This window comes from Volvox carteri (assembly GCF_000143455.1).
Source record: "Volvox carteri f. nagariensis unplaced genomic scaffold VOLCAscaffold_54, whole genome shotgun sequence".
NCBI lineage: Eukaryota > Viridiplantae > Chlorophyta > Chlorophyceae > Chlamydomonadales > Volvocaceae > Volvox > Volvox carteri.
In genome coordinates, this window is record NW_003307597.1 from 640,994 (window position 1) to 657,652 (window position 16,659).

At 57.2% G+C, this 16,659-nt stretch overlaps 2 protein-coding genes across 2 annotated transcripts; both read right to left on the bottom strand.

Moving 5' to 3' along the window:
* Positions 1 to 3,608: 3,608 nt before the first annotated feature.
* Positions 3,609 to 6,710, bottom strand: VOLCADRAFT_66196 (uncharacterized protein; the record flags this gene model as incomplete). The annotated part of the gene is made up of 8 exons (XM_002955744.1): positions 3,609 to 3,950; positions 4,546 to 4,677; positions 5,028 to 5,084; positions 5,482 to 5,532; positions 6,080 to 6,205; positions 6,345 to 6,372; positions 6,453 to 6,509; positions 6,643 to 6,710. The coding sequence occupies 8 exons, from the start codon at positions 6,708 to 6,710 to the stop codon at positions 3,609 to 3,611; spliced, it is 861 nt and encodes a 286-aa protein (XP_002955790.1).
* A 698-nt stretch (positions 6,711 to 7,408) lies between these two features.
* Positions 7,409 to 10,202, bottom strand: VOLCADRAFT_96700 (uncharacterized protein; the record flags this gene model as incomplete). The annotated part of the gene is made up of 6 exons (XM_002955745.1): positions 7,409 to 7,457; positions 7,567 to 7,635; positions 7,939 to 8,138; positions 8,501 to 8,564; positions 9,170 to 9,183; positions 9,972 to 10,202. The coding sequence occupies 6 exons, from the start codon at positions 10,200 to 10,202 to the stop codon at positions 7,409 to 7,411; spliced, it is 627 nt and encodes a 208-aa protein (XP_002955791.1).
* Between the last annotated feature and the right edge of the window lie 6,457 nt (positions 10,203 to 16,659).

Genomic DNA, 16,659 nt, shown 5'->3' on the forward strand with positions numbered 1-16,659 from the left:
AGCGCCGGCGGCCGAGGACGTCGCCAGTTGGGTTGCGTAGAGCCCAATGGCGGAGGCGCAGAGCGGCTGAAGCGCCGGGTCGCTGCTGCAAGAAAGTCGTACTAGGAGCTCCTGTACGAGCCGGTACGATGCGCCAGGCATCTGCACCGAACACATTACACAAAAGTCGCGGCACGCATGCAGGAAAGCACCTATACGTTTGACACACGATGACCTGGGGCAGGTAGGGTATACACTGCACGGTGTAGGAACTTGGTAGCCCGCTGTGATAACAACGACAACAATAACACCAACAACGAGGGAGACCCCATGTACCCATAGGGGTTCAAGGCCTTTGAATATTTCTACAACCCTACACGCCGAGTATGACCCCGCCCAAAACACACACACATGTACACGTACACACACGTACACACACGAAACACGTAACGTTAAGGGAAACGTTGTTATAAATGGAACGCTGTAAGGCAATTATATTCCTTTGTGACACACGTCACCTCGCGCCTTCTATCCTGCTAATTACGTCTTTTCCCAGGCTAATTAGATTCCCACCCGCCAAGCCTGTACTATAAAAATGGTGTGGAGGTAGTGCGCACAGGCCCTCACCGACCAGACGGACACCCACCATTTTCTCCAACTGGTTCAAGCTGCTGAGTACTCCCGCCACCAGGGCCTGGCTGGCCTTGTCCGCGCTGTTAAAGGAGGCTCGCAAACAAGGTGACAGCAGCCGAGCCAGCACTGCAGCACTATCGGCTGGACTGCCCTCCCGGGCCACAAGTCCCATCAACACACGGCTATCCACTAGTGTGCTCGCCGCGGCGGCAGCGGCGAGTGTGCTAGCGGCGGTGGCGCCAATGACGTCACCATCACCGCCGCTAGCTGCTGCGGCGGCGGCGGCGGCGCCGCCGCCGCCGGCGTTTCCCGCCAAGCCGTCCGCCGTGGTGGATGTGCCGCGCGGTGGGAGACCCCCCGCGGCTGCTGCTGTGGGCGCCCCCGAATGATTTCCGTCTACTAAAGGTGTCACCTGTGGAAGAGCAAGAGACCGGAGCAGATATTTGCCGTACGCATGCCGTACAAACCAAAATGCCATAGCGCACAAACCAAAAGCAACGGCGCGAAAAGCCGCATGGGTCATAAGAAACCTGTCTCGGCATCACACTGGAAGCCATAGACAAGCAACAAAAGACATCCTTCAAAGACCGACAAATAGCTAGGATTAGCTAGGAGGATAGCTAGGACAACATTAACTAACAGCGCCAGATGGATTTCCAAGTGTTGCAGAGGCATATCATCCAGCAGAGTCATGAGCAGGGCACGGAAAATGCCCTCATGAGAAAAAAATACCTTGTTGCATGACTTCCATAACACGAAACCACGGAGAAGCAAACCTGCCTCGTACCTGCTTGCGGGACTGCACGGTGCCGTAAACCCCCCCTCCTGACGAGCTGCCGATGACAGTGCTCGGCCCGCCAGCACCGCCGCTATGGGTCGCAATGCTAGAGCGTTGCGAGCCCGAGTTGTGGGAGGGAGAGCCGCTGCTGGCCCCGCCGCTCGCCGTGCCGCTGGCGCGTGACTGCATCGTGCCGTACTTGTCAGCATCGCCTGCCGTTCCGTCGACGCTGTGCTCCGCAGGCCGCCGGCGGCCGCTGCTGGCCTCCGAGGAATCGTCCGAGGTCGCGGAATACCTGTCAGGTAGGTAAGTAGGTAAGGTTAGGTAAGGTCAACATGGCCCGACATGCAGACGAACTTTATTTACGCAAGCAAACAAAGCAAACGACGTAATGTACAGTAAAAAGAACGACAGGCCGCGGACAGATAACCAGAGCAATTATTGCTTTTATTGGTATTGTTGTAACTCTAAATGTACATTCTCAAGATTTTAATCTCAATGTCCTTGCATTTGTTGCTTTTTTTGTTTCAGTTTGCAAATAAGTCATTGACGTGCAGCAAGCACACTCGAGATTTTTGAAGGCAGATTTGATAATAATGCGCATCTCCTCTCCTGCCGGCAGCTTCCCTGGAGTGAAACTGAACCCCCCTCCTCCTCCTCCTTGGCCTCTTAGACTCATCCGCCAGCTTCCCCATCGAAATGGGCCCCACGCCTATCATGAAAAGCAAGGTCTCATCTCGCTTAACTTCGCCCAACCCCTCCCTCTCCTCCATACATACATACATACCTGTGCACTGCATTCTTCGCTCCAGCAGACACGGTCGCCACCGCCGCCGCAGCAATCCCCGATGGCGGCGTGCCCGCCGGTAGCGGCGCGCCAAAGGACAAGCTGTTGCGCACCAACCCCTCTGTCGTGGTAGCAGTCCCTTCGCTGCCGCCGCCACCACCACTCCCAGTGGCACTGCCGCTACCACCGCCACTCCCAGTGGCGCTGCCGCTGCCGCCGCCAATAACCCCACTTCCGGCCCATGGGCTCCCTTTGGATATGAGATCACCGTACATGCGTCTCTCTGCCGAAGACATGGTCCGGAACTTCTCACTGAGGATCGGAGCGCTGCGCTGCGGCTGCTGCGGGGCCGGCTCCTGCTGCACTGGTTGCTGCTGCTGCTGCGGTAGCTGCGGTTGCGATAGCTGCTGCTGCGGTTGCTGCTGGGGTTGTTGCCCCGCTGTGGGCAGGGAGCTGTGCCTTTCTAACGCATGGGCTGCCCCACGCGTCTTGGCACTCGGCGACAACGCGCCACCAAGGCCAAGGGCACCGCCTACACCGCTACCACCACCAATCCCATCCGCTACACCGTTAGTTCGAGCTCCAGGGGAAGCCAGTGGCGATTTTACGGCTTCAACAGCAATGCCCTGCGGCGGTTGCTGTTGCTGCTGCTCGGCCTGTTGGGCCAGCTGGAGAAGGGAGCTCGATGACGTGTGGCCGCCAGGTGTCGACGGCGCCGTTGTCGCCGCCGCCGCCGCTGCCGTACCAGGTCCAGGAGAGGGGGGAGCGGTAACTGCGGGTGGAGCCGCCGCAGCAGCGATAACGGGCACGACGGCAGCAATAGCGCCGTTTGGAGACGCGAGCCCCTCCGTAAATGCCGTGCCGACGGCTTTGCGACTGGTGCTCTCCAGGCGCGGTGCTGCCGCCACCGTTGCTGCAGTCGCTAGCTGTTGCTGTTGTTGTTGCTGTTGCTGCTGTTGTTGCTGCTGTTGAAGCTTCAACGCCTCCCGCAGCGGGTCGCCGTTCCGAATGGTAGCACCGCTGCCGACCGCGGCCATTGCGGCCGCCACGGCTCGTACCGTGCCAGTGGGCACGGCGGCGGCTGCTGCCGCCGCCGCGGCCTTACGACCAATAGTCCCGAAGTCCCATGCCGGCATAGTGCCGCACGCAGCCATCGAGTCCTCCACGTCACGCCGCGAAGTCAAGGGTTTCTTATGCCGTACAAGCTCCTGAACCATGGCGGGCAGATGATCAGGCGGCTCTACGGCCCCCACGAGGAAGGGGTGAGACAACAGATCCTGTGGCGCAACACAGAAGCCGGATGAGAGCGACAGGAGCATAGGCCAACACATAGGTTACCTCCTGTGTGAACTCACAACGTATGTGAGGATTTGGTCAAGGAGCTTGTTGTAAATCCAAGCCTTGGGCGTCCCTTTTGTCGGCGTGCTATTATCAAAACCATTCCAGCCCTTGTCCATTCCTGTTGAGCTGCATGGCACAGGTCCACCGGTACCTCCAATGCCGTCCAACCCTGCCTGCCCCGTCGGTCTGACTCACCTTTGCCGCCGGCCGGGCGCCGGGATCTCTTTGCAAGCACTTCGTCACAAAATCCTTCATTTCGGGCGAAAAGTCGCCCTCAAGCTGGGGCGGCGGCCTAGTGGGGATGAGGAACAGCACCCGCATGGGGTGCAGAGCGGCGTGCGGCGGCGCGCCGGTGGCCATCTCTATGGTGGTAATACCCAGAGACCACACATCAGCCTTTTCGCTGTAGCCTTCCTCCGAGGTTTCAATGACCTGCATGCAGGTTTTGGGGGATAAAGACGAACCACAGGTGCGTGAAGCTGATACCAGGGATAGACGGTTTTGGGGGTCACAGAGCGAAAACCATGGACTAGGGTACGAGCCAGCAGCAGTGTTTTCCGCGTGATGGATGCAAGTAGAGGGAATGAGCAAAGGCCAGCGGGTGCGGGATTGGCTGGAGATTATTGGGCACTAGATGGGGGAATTACTTCTAATATCCCGCCGGCATGCGGCACACGGCAACGGTGACATCATGAAACGGCAGCAATGACGGCATGCACCGGCACTGAGAGCTCCTCGGCTTGCTTGTAACTGTCCCAAATGTATGCGACTCAAGCCGAGTCCGATCCACACGAATCCGGTTCCGATACCGAACACGATTCCCCCTCCTCAACATGACGGTCCTGTACCTGAAGTCATATTGAGCTCAACCTCAACGAAGCGACGAAAGGGCCCGCCGTCATCAGCCCTTGAGAGTATTGAGACTTTCGTCTGGTATGATGAAAACGCATGCCCGTCATCGCCACCTGCTGGAGCCCTGAACCTTACGCCCAAATAGGCTCCCCCCGATCCCGAAAAGCTCCCTTACCTCCGGCGCCATCCAAAAGGGTGTGCCCACAAAGGTCTTTCGCCGGTAACCCAAGGTCCCCGTCAGCTGACCCGATACGCCAAAATCGGTGATTTTCACCTCGGCGGTCCGAGACAATAGCAAGTTTGCGGCCTGGAGAGCGATGTGCCAAGAGCAAGAGATTGGGGTTGGGTAATGCTTTAGAAGATACAGCGTTCATATGCGTCAGATGGATGGACAGTGTTTTACGGACATGACAGCCCGACATCCAAATTGCTGACCGATGGGGACCTAGGGTTTCACAAAACCAACAGAATTGCAAACGAGAGAGCACCCCAAAGGTCAGAGCAAAGTCGCCTTTTACGTTGCAGAAACTCTCACACACAAACAGGCAGAGTGTTCATTTCCCGCTCCCCAACACTAAAGTAAAGACCAAGCAAAGCCCGGCGGATTATGACAGGGCCAAGCTAAGTCAAGCCCTCGCATGCGCGTCTGACACATACCTTTATGTCGCGGTGGATGCGGCGCTCCGAATGCAGATACACCAGGGCGTTAAGAACCTAAAGCAAAACGGGGCCAGCGGCGGGACGCAAATTACCGTGTGTCCACCTGAATACGCGATATCATTTCCATTCGCTCCGTTTTGCTTCAAGCCACGTTGTCCTAGCCCACCTAAGCCCAGTTACGTTGTAGCTTAGACTAAATAAGCTGCAAATGCCGCAGACTTTGCACGCCGCGACCTCTCCTAGGTCTGGTCTAGGGGCAAGTCCATTTGCGACTTGCGACATTGCGCCCAAGCCCAATGCACGTACGAACGGCTCCGACCAAGAGCTTAAAAGCTTGATATGCGCCATTTCCAGCTGTTGCATGCACGCCTGCATGCGTGCATGCGTGCGTGCAGGCTACATACTAAACGCTACGCCTGCACTTGCACGACTGACTCACACGCACCCTCACCTGAGACAGGATGTACGCAATACAAGGTTCGTCTAGAGGACCGTGCTGAACCTGGGGGAGCGGTGCCGATGGATAGGGGGGAAGGACATTCAGAGAAGGACAACCAGCACGAACCATAAGGACCACCGCGACGGCCCCTGGCTGCCGTGCCACCTGCCCACTGCGCCCTTGCAGTAAACTCTGTAAGCCAACGTCTCCCACGACTCATTAGGGGACGTGTAGCGGCGACGTGAATACGAAGGAAGTGGCGCTGTGGCTGGGGTGCGGGTGGTGTCCACATCGTAGTAGATATACCCGTGGCGCCCCATGATTTGGATTGGTAGATAGACAATCGCTAGGCGCCTAGAGTTTTTCCAAACGACCGCATCTGATTCGTCAGCGGTCCAATGATGCCCTTGGGCGAGGCTGCTGCTGCTGCCTTTCTGCCCGCGTTGGCTTCCCCTTGGAGACGACTTGGAGCGACACGGACATAAGGCTGAGTGCCTGGTCATGTCGGCCCTTATGTCCAAGACCCAGATGCTGGTTTTCCCCCTACGTTCCCACCCGCTATGCATCCCGGCCTGATCAGTAAGCAGCGAGCACTCGGTTCGACGCTTACCAGGTCAGAAACGGAGCATGCCATGAGCTCCATGATAATACACAGCTCCGCGGTTCCAGGCGGTGCCACAGAACCATAGTATTCTGTAATATTTTTGCATTTGCAGCCGGCAAGTGCTTGGATTTCCTGTGTGCGCAAGTGATGGAATTAAGGTTGGGTATGGCGGAGGTGTAATCACGGTGGGAAGGCGGCGCAGGTGTAACCAAAGTGCGGGACAAAGCTTAGGACGGCGTAACCCTTACTCAATCACCTCCTGCAGACCTACCTTGTGTATATCTTGTATATCATCTTCCCTGTTGAGTCAGGCATACCGATTAACGTGATTGTGTGAATCAAGACTAGCTGATGTCGATTTACATACCCTCGTACTCACACGTTCTCCAAATCAATTACTTTGATGGCCACCGGATTCCCCGTTTCCGTGTCGACGCTGCGTGCCAGAGAATGCCACAGGTCAGCGGCACGCCATTTGCGACCGGGCCTCAACTTTGCGCGATATGACATAGCCCATGCACAAACTTCTATACAAGGATCTTCCTGAAGCCGCAAAACCCTGGACTTACCCCTCATAAACGTCTCCAAAAGACCCGCGCCCAATGCAATGCCGTCGTTCATAACGTTCGGAAGCCATAGATCAATTACAATTCCGTGGCAAGGACAAGATCACAGCGTCCGATTGTAGAGCGTGGCTGTGCCTTGAGGAACAGGTAAAGCTGGAGCTTTATTGAGTTGTGGAACCCCGCACATAAGCGCCAACATCCCCCATGCTAAGGACTTCGGTAATACTCTCCCTGTCCAGGAGCAGTCGCTGCAAGAGTTATTACAACGCCTCCGGCCTCCCCCGGGGGAGCAGGGGCCTCTGCCTTTAAATCAGCTCCTGCTTGCACCGCCCACTATAAAAAACGCACATAACAGACAAGGGTTACGGGTGGAGTCTAGTTGGCGATAATAATGCAGCAGGTATGTGCGTGATGTCCAGTGCTTCTCCACAGCATGAATAACATGCATGAATAAGCTGCGAAACGTGTCACACTGTAAATGAGCTTGTATATGTCTATTTAAATCAGACGAATAAGTCACAAGAACGTTGCCTGATTGGCAGGGCAACAGGCTGACGTACACAATAAACGAGGTCAACTGAAGTCTTGAACTTAATTACATACTTACTCGTAGCAATACACTTTGTTTAGCTTGTAGCTCCATACTGTTAAACCAGTCTTCAGGTATCTCAAGACCTGTGGTGCTGCACTTTCTTATTTGACCATTCGATTTTGCTGCAGCAGACATACCAGGATATCTGACTGCAACTCGGATCTTTCTGCTTCGCTTTTACCATGCAGAACGTAGGTTGTCTATCAAGCAGAACGTTGCAGCGGCCCTGTCCCCAGCCACAGACAGCCTGGGGAACTGTTGGAACGAGGGTGCCCACACCAAATCGCTACCATCATACCTTCCGACTGAAACAATGCTACCTTCCGTCATCTTACCTTACATCGGACGTGATCTCGAGGGGGCTTCCCGCAATCGACGTAGATACCTCTGCAGTAGTTTCGGCGCTGAAAGTAAGCAGGCGCTTGGGAAGGGTGTGCGGACTACAGCACTGATTACAGAGGCACCCACTGCACTATCGCAAGCGCAAGCATGTACCATGGGGCAGTAAATCGTAATGTAACGGCTGAAGCAAGCTTATCCTGGCGTTGGGTGTTTGAAGGCAACGGAGGCATTTGGTTGCGGCCTAAAAACGTTTGCTGCAACTGTCTCATCCTCCTACCCTCAGGGCCCAACGCTCTTTGAGCTGCTTTCGTACGGCAAGACCGCGCTATCGATAGCAGGTACAGCCTGGCAGGCGGCCGTCGCACCTTTTGCTATCTTTGGCGTTGACCGCTGGGGTCTCAATTTTCTTTTCTACTTTGCCGTCTTGCTGATGACATTTAATCTCATCGTTCAAGCGCCGAAGCAGTAGGAAGCACGCAACCCTGCACACCACAGGCACCGCAACCACGCCCACCCAAGCAGACGACGGGGCAAGACCTGGGTCACGAGATCTCCCCGTGGACCACTACTAGAATGTAGTTGGGGCCGCGAAAAGCGGGAGTCAGGCGCCTCGCCTGGACATTCCTGGACAGTCAGGCGGCATCCCAGCCATGAGGCATCTGAGTCAGATACATCCCGGGGCATACAGCCGAGTTGACCTATGTTACACGTGGAGGACTGGGCCTTATGGAATTCCAACTGGGTCGGGTCGGGCCTACCCCGAACGAAGGTGGCAAATTTATGCCCAGCAGGCTTGACTTGCTGCCTTCATGTAGGCTCGCAATGACAAGCAGAAGACGAAACACTCCTTTCTGCTACGCTTTGAGTGTGTGCGCTACCAGATGACAGATTAGTACGCGGCTTCCAGAGCGCTCTCCTGGAGCTGACGCTACGCGTGGCAGGTGATTCATACTCGCTCTCCTCTGTAGCGACTGCCGGTGCTGCAATGGGGCTGCAGGTGACGGGTGGCAGGAGGAGGGTTGCTCTTTGAGTCTGTGCGCTGCAAGCGGCCTCGATGCAGAGGGGGTTGTGGTTTGGACTGCAGGTGGCTCGAGGTCCCCGGCCCGGAGCAGCTCCAATCGGGGGCTCGTGGGCAGCGACTTGCTTGTCTTTCATTACCTTCAAAGAAGCAAGATGACTGCGACAGCAAGTGCGGGTGGATGGTAATTACTCAGGTGCATGGGGACCGGTGGGAGCTGTGCAAACGGCTGCTGTGCACCGAGTATATACTTATGATGATGGTAGGGCTGGTAACCCTGCTGGCGGTAAAGCAGGGAGATGTTATGACTGATCGTAACGTTATCATCGGTGTCACTGGTCATTGCTTTGTATGCGTCGAGCTGTGGAGCTTTGTATCGCTTCGCAAAAGATTTAATAGCCTGTTAGGAAGAACTCGAGTGAAGGGTATACTTAATGGCTAAGTTACATCACGTGCGGTTGTGATTACGGTTGTAATTGTTTTAGCTGGTTGCAGTTGTGATCCTTTGGACCAGTATGACATGCTGCATCCACGAAGAACCCTAAGATGAAGAGAGGGGGCTGGATGGGCGCTCCTACCGATTCGCGTGGTGCTGTTGAGAGAGAGGAGGGACGTGGGGGTCGAGGCAGCCTGCCGATGACAGGCAATCGCGTGTTTCAGGATGTACAGTAAGGGCTGAAAACGCAGGACAAGCAGCCATGGCCGCGCACAAATCGCAATGGGGAGTGCATCACCGGCTTGAGCAAAAACGATTACTTGCTACCTGGTGCGGCAGGCCTTGTACTTCAGTGCATGTGCATCGCCCAAAAATGACATCTGCATGCTCCTGCTGATTATGTACGCACACTTTATCCGAAAGGTTCCTTGGGGGATAGCGAGCAGCACACCCTACTTGGCATTGTATGTAGAATACCAGAGGCAGCAGCGGGGCACTGACACGCTCGTTAGGTGTGATACAGAGGAGCAGGGCATGGCAATCCTACATACGACACCTGCTGGTGCAAAGACCTGCGGCCCCGTACCATCTTGACAATAATGCATGATAATGCGCATCGGCGCCGGTGTTCCATTCCATGCTAGCTGCTCAAGATGACTGGTCAGCCAGCAGCCTCTCACACTGAGTCCAGCCCTATGGAGCGGTGTTGCACTATATATTCTCATATGCTTGAGCTGTGTGTACATACTTGCAGAGTTTCCTTGATGCTGATGACAATGCCGCCGCCATCTGTCTCTTCCCCACATCACCCTACCTTCCACATGCCACACTTTCCGTGTGTGTGTGTATACAATACATGTCATATCAACCCCCTGCCTGCCAGCTCATTGCCAGTTCTGCCTGAATACACCGACCCGACGCTCCATAGATAGGATGCAGCGCACCCTCGCAACCCCTGGTGGCAATGTGAAGTGCTTGGCCACTTCCCGCAGGTCTACACGCTTCTGCGCGCACTGCATATTGTTGTAGTACCTTGCTGAACACATGCGAGATGGCAATAAACGGGGCTTAAGGGCAATAAACGCGCAGTACGTTAGGCAATCTAACATCCTTGCCAGGCTTGGCGAGCAACGTTTTACTAGGCCGTTTTCAGTTGCGCAAACAGAAGGTGACATCGTGCACATGTACGCCCGAGGCTTGGTGATGTCATGCACATGTAGGTTCACAGACCTCATCTCGGCTCCGCTCCGTTCGGTCCTTAGTTATTTATTGGGATTTGGGATGGCTTTGTCATTGCAACTGTAAGCTGTTGTTGTTACATGGTCGTGGGTGCGTTCCCCGTACCTGCAAACCACCCTAATACGAGCCGAGGGCTCAAGCTGTAAGTGTCATATCGTACATTTCCGGATGAAAATCCAGAGTACGACAATAGCACCCCCACAGCAGCACCTTCCAGTGGTGGTCCAAGAGTGTGCAATGGATAAAACAGAATAAAGTTTGATCCGTTGTGGCCGTGGTACTTGCACACTCTCTTTGCAAACATGGCTATCACTGCCATACTTCAGCTGCAATGTCCATCACCTCCTTAGCATAGCCGGTTTGACAGCTTCCAATGCCAGGCAGGCGAGGCGGACATCCGCGGCCTTGGCGGTGGCGGTAGCACTCAGTTACCTAGGATGCATGTATGCAAGGCCGGGAGAAGACGATGATACTGGTTTAGACCAACACCCGAGAGGTCGCCGATGTGTGCAACGTGTGGGGAGCCTCCATGGTGTGACCGGAGGCGCTTCAACTCATGCATGCAGTGCCTGGTTGCAAGGACTTGGGCGGATTGCTGGTTTACCACAGCGGCCGTCAGAAGCTGAGGAGAAGTGGCATTCAAACAGGCAGCTCGGCAGTGTATGGAGGCCTTGCATGGTGAGCAGCATGGGTGCCACCGTGTTCGCGGGCACCAGCAAGTGGGGACACTCCTCCGGCAGCTCGCGAAACGCTGCAGGGCCGCAGCCGCTTAGCAGCAACTTGAACTTGACGATTAGTGGCCCGCCGCAACGGCCAGGGGCGGGGCAGAGGGGCAGGGTTAGAAGGGCAGGGGTAGGGGGACAGGGCAGGAGCTTAGGTTAAGGCTCTGGTGAAAAGCCCTGGTTTGGGCATCTAATGGGGCGGAACAGCTCCCTTACGTTCAGGCTCCGACTTGCACCGTCTTGCTTCGTCAGTCATGTTTAGGGTGGGTGGAGGGAGGACCACGTTGCATGGTGGAAAACGCGCCGGCAAGCAGGCGGTGTGTGTATCCAGCAGCGTCAGTCAGCCACAGGTGTGGGGGCGTCGAACGCCGCGTATGGAATGCCAGGTATCACCAAATTTTTTATACATGTAAGCAGCAGTTTGAACGTAGCGATTACAAAATTGTTTGAAGGTAATTGAATGTTGCATTGTAGCACCAAAAGATGGCGGAAAGCAGAGCACGCGCGGACCAGAGAATGCGGTGGACCACCAGCAGCAGCCCTCCAGGCCCCGCCTCTTGCAGATCAGCGGTAAGGCGCTCCGGGTCGGCTAGCAGCAGTTGAGGCAGACGTCGTGGGTGATTTGGACCACTTCATGGCGGCTTTGATACCCGGCTGCACAGGAATGAAAGAGGAAAGGCAGCGTGTGGCTGCTGTTCCCACACTCGACAGCCTGCCATACAGGTTGACATGTCTGCCCCGTTGGGCCACCTTTAACCATCTAAAGGCGGCAGGAGCAAAGGCGGCAGGGGAGAAGGCGGCAGGCGAGGAGCGGCAGGGGATAGAGGCGGCAGGGGAGGAGGCGGCAGGGGAGAAGGGCTGCATGGAAGGAGCTGCAGGGAAGGGGGCGGCAGGGGAGGAGGCGGCAGGGGATAGAGGCGGCAAGAAGGAGCAGTACTCCACCTCTACCTTGAGGCGTTATTATATTAATGTAGTTGACTTACCACGCAAGTCAGGGCCCCTTAGCTCAGCTGGTTAGAGCGTGGTGCTAATAGATGTGGGCACGCCAAGGTCATCGGTTCGATCCCGATAGGGGCCACATAATGTATTGCTGCCTTCTCCCCGGCGTCGCTCCCTCATAGAGCATTCTTTCAGGTCAGTTTCGCCAGAACCATGAGGTTACAGGTTAAGGGGTCATGCACATAAGGCACCGCTCAGGCACATTCAGTTGTCGCAACTTCTTACACTGCATACCGAAGAGATAACCACCTACCAGCGAGGCCGAGTCGGCGGGAATCCTCAAGTTTGGGGAGGCTGTACGGCACTGGGCTGCAAGTGAAGGAACGGTGTCGTGTTTGGACTACAGGCTCATTTTTATGGATAGCTGCGCGGGCGGGGTGTGGCGGCTTTGGAGTGATGTATGAACTTGGCTAAGGCGTCAATATGAATTCGCAATACAGTTATCCCCTTTGGGCGCTAGTCTGGGCTCATGTGTGGTGTGGCTTTTAGGCGAATAGATGTTGCCCTTGGGCCTTCGGCTCATATGGGTAGTTTTACAGGTATGGGGCACGCACCCCCAACCATGTAACCCCCCCACACACACCCACACCCACACACACCCCCACCCACCCACCCACCCCCACCCACCCACCCACCCCCACCCACCCACCCACCCTCACACACACACACGAATCCATGAACGCGCGACCTCCATCCAATGAACACCACCTGAGCATCCATAGCCTGCTGGTAGTGCGCGAACCCAGTTCCCCATCGCCAGTCGGACATGTATGAGATGTGCTGTTCGTGAGACGGAGCAGAGCAGAAGGCAAGGAGGGCAGTCTTGCTGTGGTGCAGTTGGCATGGATGGGCTGCGGGAGCTGTTGCAGAGTGTGTGGCGGTGAGCTGAGTGGCTTGTATGTATGTCATTGCTGCTGAGGGTCGTGGTTGCGGTTGTGGTTGCGGTTGGTATGGGATTCACGATGGGGTGAGTCAAGGATGCGTTTTCAGGCCGGGGGGCGCCTGGCCAGCCAAAGCCACGGCCCGCGGGAAGCCAAAGATTTCCCCATCAGGCCAGACCAAGCAAACCTAAGCCATGCCAATCAAAAAAGAGGGTCGTGCGGGGGCCCCGCGGCCTCATCGATATCCTAGCTATGAAAAGCTCCTCTCTTTTCACTAAGGAAAGCTTTCCACTAACAAAATACTATCAGTAAAAAAATGTTTACGTAAAGGTAGTTCGGCTTTTTTACTCTAGTCGACCCCTTCGGGTCCTGGCCGGTGGCGCACCAGTCATTGGTGCCGCTGCTGCTGCCGCCGCCGCCGCCGCCGCCGGAGCTCGTCCCCCAAATTCGGTTCTTCTAATTCCCCACCGCCGCCGCTGCCGCCGCCAGGCTCTACCCCATTGCCGTACACCTCACCGCCGTACACGTTTACGTCCTCCGCACCCCCAACACCTTCCCTCAACTTCAACTCTCTCAACTTCAGTTCTCGATTCGTCCGTGTGGGTACGACAGCGGCACCGGCACCCGCGGGAGAATGCCAAATGCTGCTGCCGCTGCCGCTGCCGCCGCCGCCGTTGTCGTGTTCAGCAGCGGTCGCATCGCCGTCAAAACCCTCCTCCACACCAAACATGTCGTACGGATCTTCAACGTAACCAAACACGCTCCTGCCATCTTCGGAGTCGAATGCAATTCCCCCGTCGGCCTCCGCCTCGATGCTATCCATAACCTTCCTTCTGCTTCTACTTCTTCTTCCACCCTCGGACGACAGCTGCCTCTCAGCCGCGTACGACGGCGCCGCCTCCGCCGCCGCCTCCGCCGCCGCATACGCCGCCGCTGCACCGCCGAGCGCCGCGGCACGCGGCCAGGAGCCGTCGGTTGCGATGCTAGGTACGGCAGCGACCTCGACTGCTGCCGTACGGTTTTGCCGTGAAAAGCGAGCTCCCGGATGGCCCGTACCGGGGGCCGGCTTGCCTCGTGATGGCGGCGGGATCTGCGGCATGGATAGATCAATGTTGTACGAACTGCCGTACGTGATGATGCTCCAAAACAACCTTCAGCACCTTCAAAACACTATACACACATACATACACACATACAGACATACACACACTGGCGTGCAGCGGATACGGACCGCATGTATCCCTTACCCATATCGCGATGTCATCTCACGTCTTCTCTTTTAAGTGACATGAAAAAACTGATATAATTGATGCATAGTTATTACTATACATATTTTTATCACACACATACAGACAGACACACATACACACGTATCTTCATGTGCATATTCAGACATACATACATACATACATACATACATACATACATACATACATACATACATACATACATACAGCGACTGCAGCGGCTCTCGCGCTTCCCGCTATCAGCATTCGGTCGAGCCACAGCGGCATCGGTGTACGGAATGCAGACAGTCACCTGGCACATGGAGCATGGTGGGCCGCCCCCCAACCGTACGCTGGACGAAATAGAACGCCTAACGGCCCGCCTCGTCGACCGGCAGCAGGGCCCAGAAGACCCCGGCCGCCGCTTGACAGGGGTGCCTAAGGATCTCTTGACCGGCCACCCGTCGGCTGGAGGCTTTGGCCTGCTGCCCCTCCAGCAACACATCCAGGCTCGGCATGCGGTATGGGCTGTGCGCTTCATCATAGCGGCCCTCGGGCTATCTAACGCGTCATGTGGGCCAGGGACAGGTGGAGCTGCAGGAACCACGGGTGGTACCGGGGGGCACGGGAGGGCAGATGGCGGCCTCCATCCCTGGGTCCGGACGCTCTCCGCCTATATGCTGCTCACCCACCCCGCCTTCCAACCGTGGGCCCTGACGACCGCCAGCCAAGCCGGTCCCCGACTCGGCGGAAGCGACCTACCCACGGATATCAGCCGGATTGTGGGCGCCCTGGGACACCTACCACCGCTCCGGGATATCGAGACCAGCCCCCTGTCCCCCGGACCGTGGTGCTGGGCAACCGCGTTGTGGGGTAACCCGTTGCTCCCCAATACCGGCGAGACAGACCCAGACAGTTTGAACCGCCGCCCGGGCCTGGAGACGCACTTCGTGGGGATCGCTACATGCAGGAAACTGCAAACGGTGGGCGACCTAGTGCGGGTCTGGGACCTAGCGGTGCATACTCGAGTGGCCTCCCTCCCCAGGTCGACCTGGCCCGAATGGGTCAGGACACACCTCGACCCATCAACCCCAGCACCCACGCGGGACAGGTCAGCGACCCTGGCAGCCCTTAAGACGCTACATGGCGCTATCAACCCGGCCTGGCTCGAAGCTGCAAGAGCAGTGGAAACCCAACAGCAACAGCAACCGCAGCCGCAGGCACAGCTGCAGCCACAGCCGCAGTCACAGCCACAGCCGCAGCCACAGCCGCAGCCACAGCCGCAGCCACAGCCGCAGCTACAGCCGCAGCCTCAGCCGCAGCCACAGCCGCAGGTACAGCCACAACAGCTGCAAACACAACCACAGCTACAGACACAGCATCAGCCGCAGCCGCAACAGCCGCAGCAACAGCTACAGACGCAGCCGCATGAGCAGCAACCCCAACAGCAGCAGCCAGAGAGGCCAACGGCGGGGGATATGGCGGCTCCAAGCACCCCCAACAGCACTCAGGCGATGGCTATGATCCTAAAGCGGGTCGGATGGCAGATACCGGGCGGCACAACAACCGTCCCACTCACACGCCTGACGGTCCGCCTAGCGACACAGCTGCAATGCGGGGCCACCGAGGAGAAACGGGGACGCTTGATGGCAGCATTTGTGCAAGAAGCGTTGGACCCGCAGGGAACGGCACCTTCCTCCTCAGCGGAAACAAGCCGCTTCAGGGCGACGCAAGCCCGCTTGTGGTCGGGGGTGCGGTGGGAGAACGAGAACAAAGAAACGCTGTGGCGGCTCGCCGTGGACGGCATCCCCCTGCCCGGCAACACGCACCTGGCCCGCATGGTGCCGGAGCGCTGTGGGTGTGGAGGGTTCGGCAACGCCAGCAACCAGCACTGCTCCCCACGCATGCACCACTTCTGGGAGTGCCCCGTCGCACAAGCTGTCCGGGAGCAGATTGATCGACACGTACAGCCCTCCCAGGAGGCAGCGACAGGCGGCATCACCCGGAAGCAGCTGTGGTTGGTCCAAGCCCCGACCGGCTGCGAGCAGGCCCCCTGGGATGTGATCGCCCTGGCAGCCCTGTCTGCTATGGAGGTAGGCAGGTGCTGTCTGCGAGCAGCCGGAAGGCGACTGGAAAGGGCGGCTAACCCCGCGACAGAACAGCCAGAGCAAGCGCAACAGATCCAGGCGCAAGGGCCCCAACAGCGGCGGATAACGGACTTCTTTCACCTGGCCAACGGAGTGAGACCGCACGAGGGGCCGCCGCTGAACGCGCCGGTACTCGAGGATCAAACGCAGGGGCCCATCGCGGGACCGGGGACGGCAACAGCAGCAGCAACAGCAGCAGCAACAGCAGCAGCAACAGCAACAGCAGCAGCAACCCCCCTGGAATACGCCCGCGCTCGGGCAGTAGTGGACTTCTGGGCGCGCTTGCGCTCTTTCACCGCGCTCAATGTCCCAAGGCGGGGCTGGGACGGAGTGGGACCCCACCACCCGATCCTGTCAATCGTCGGGGGAGCACTGCGCTGCGCGGAGGCGGTGGACATCACGACCTAATGGTCAAGCG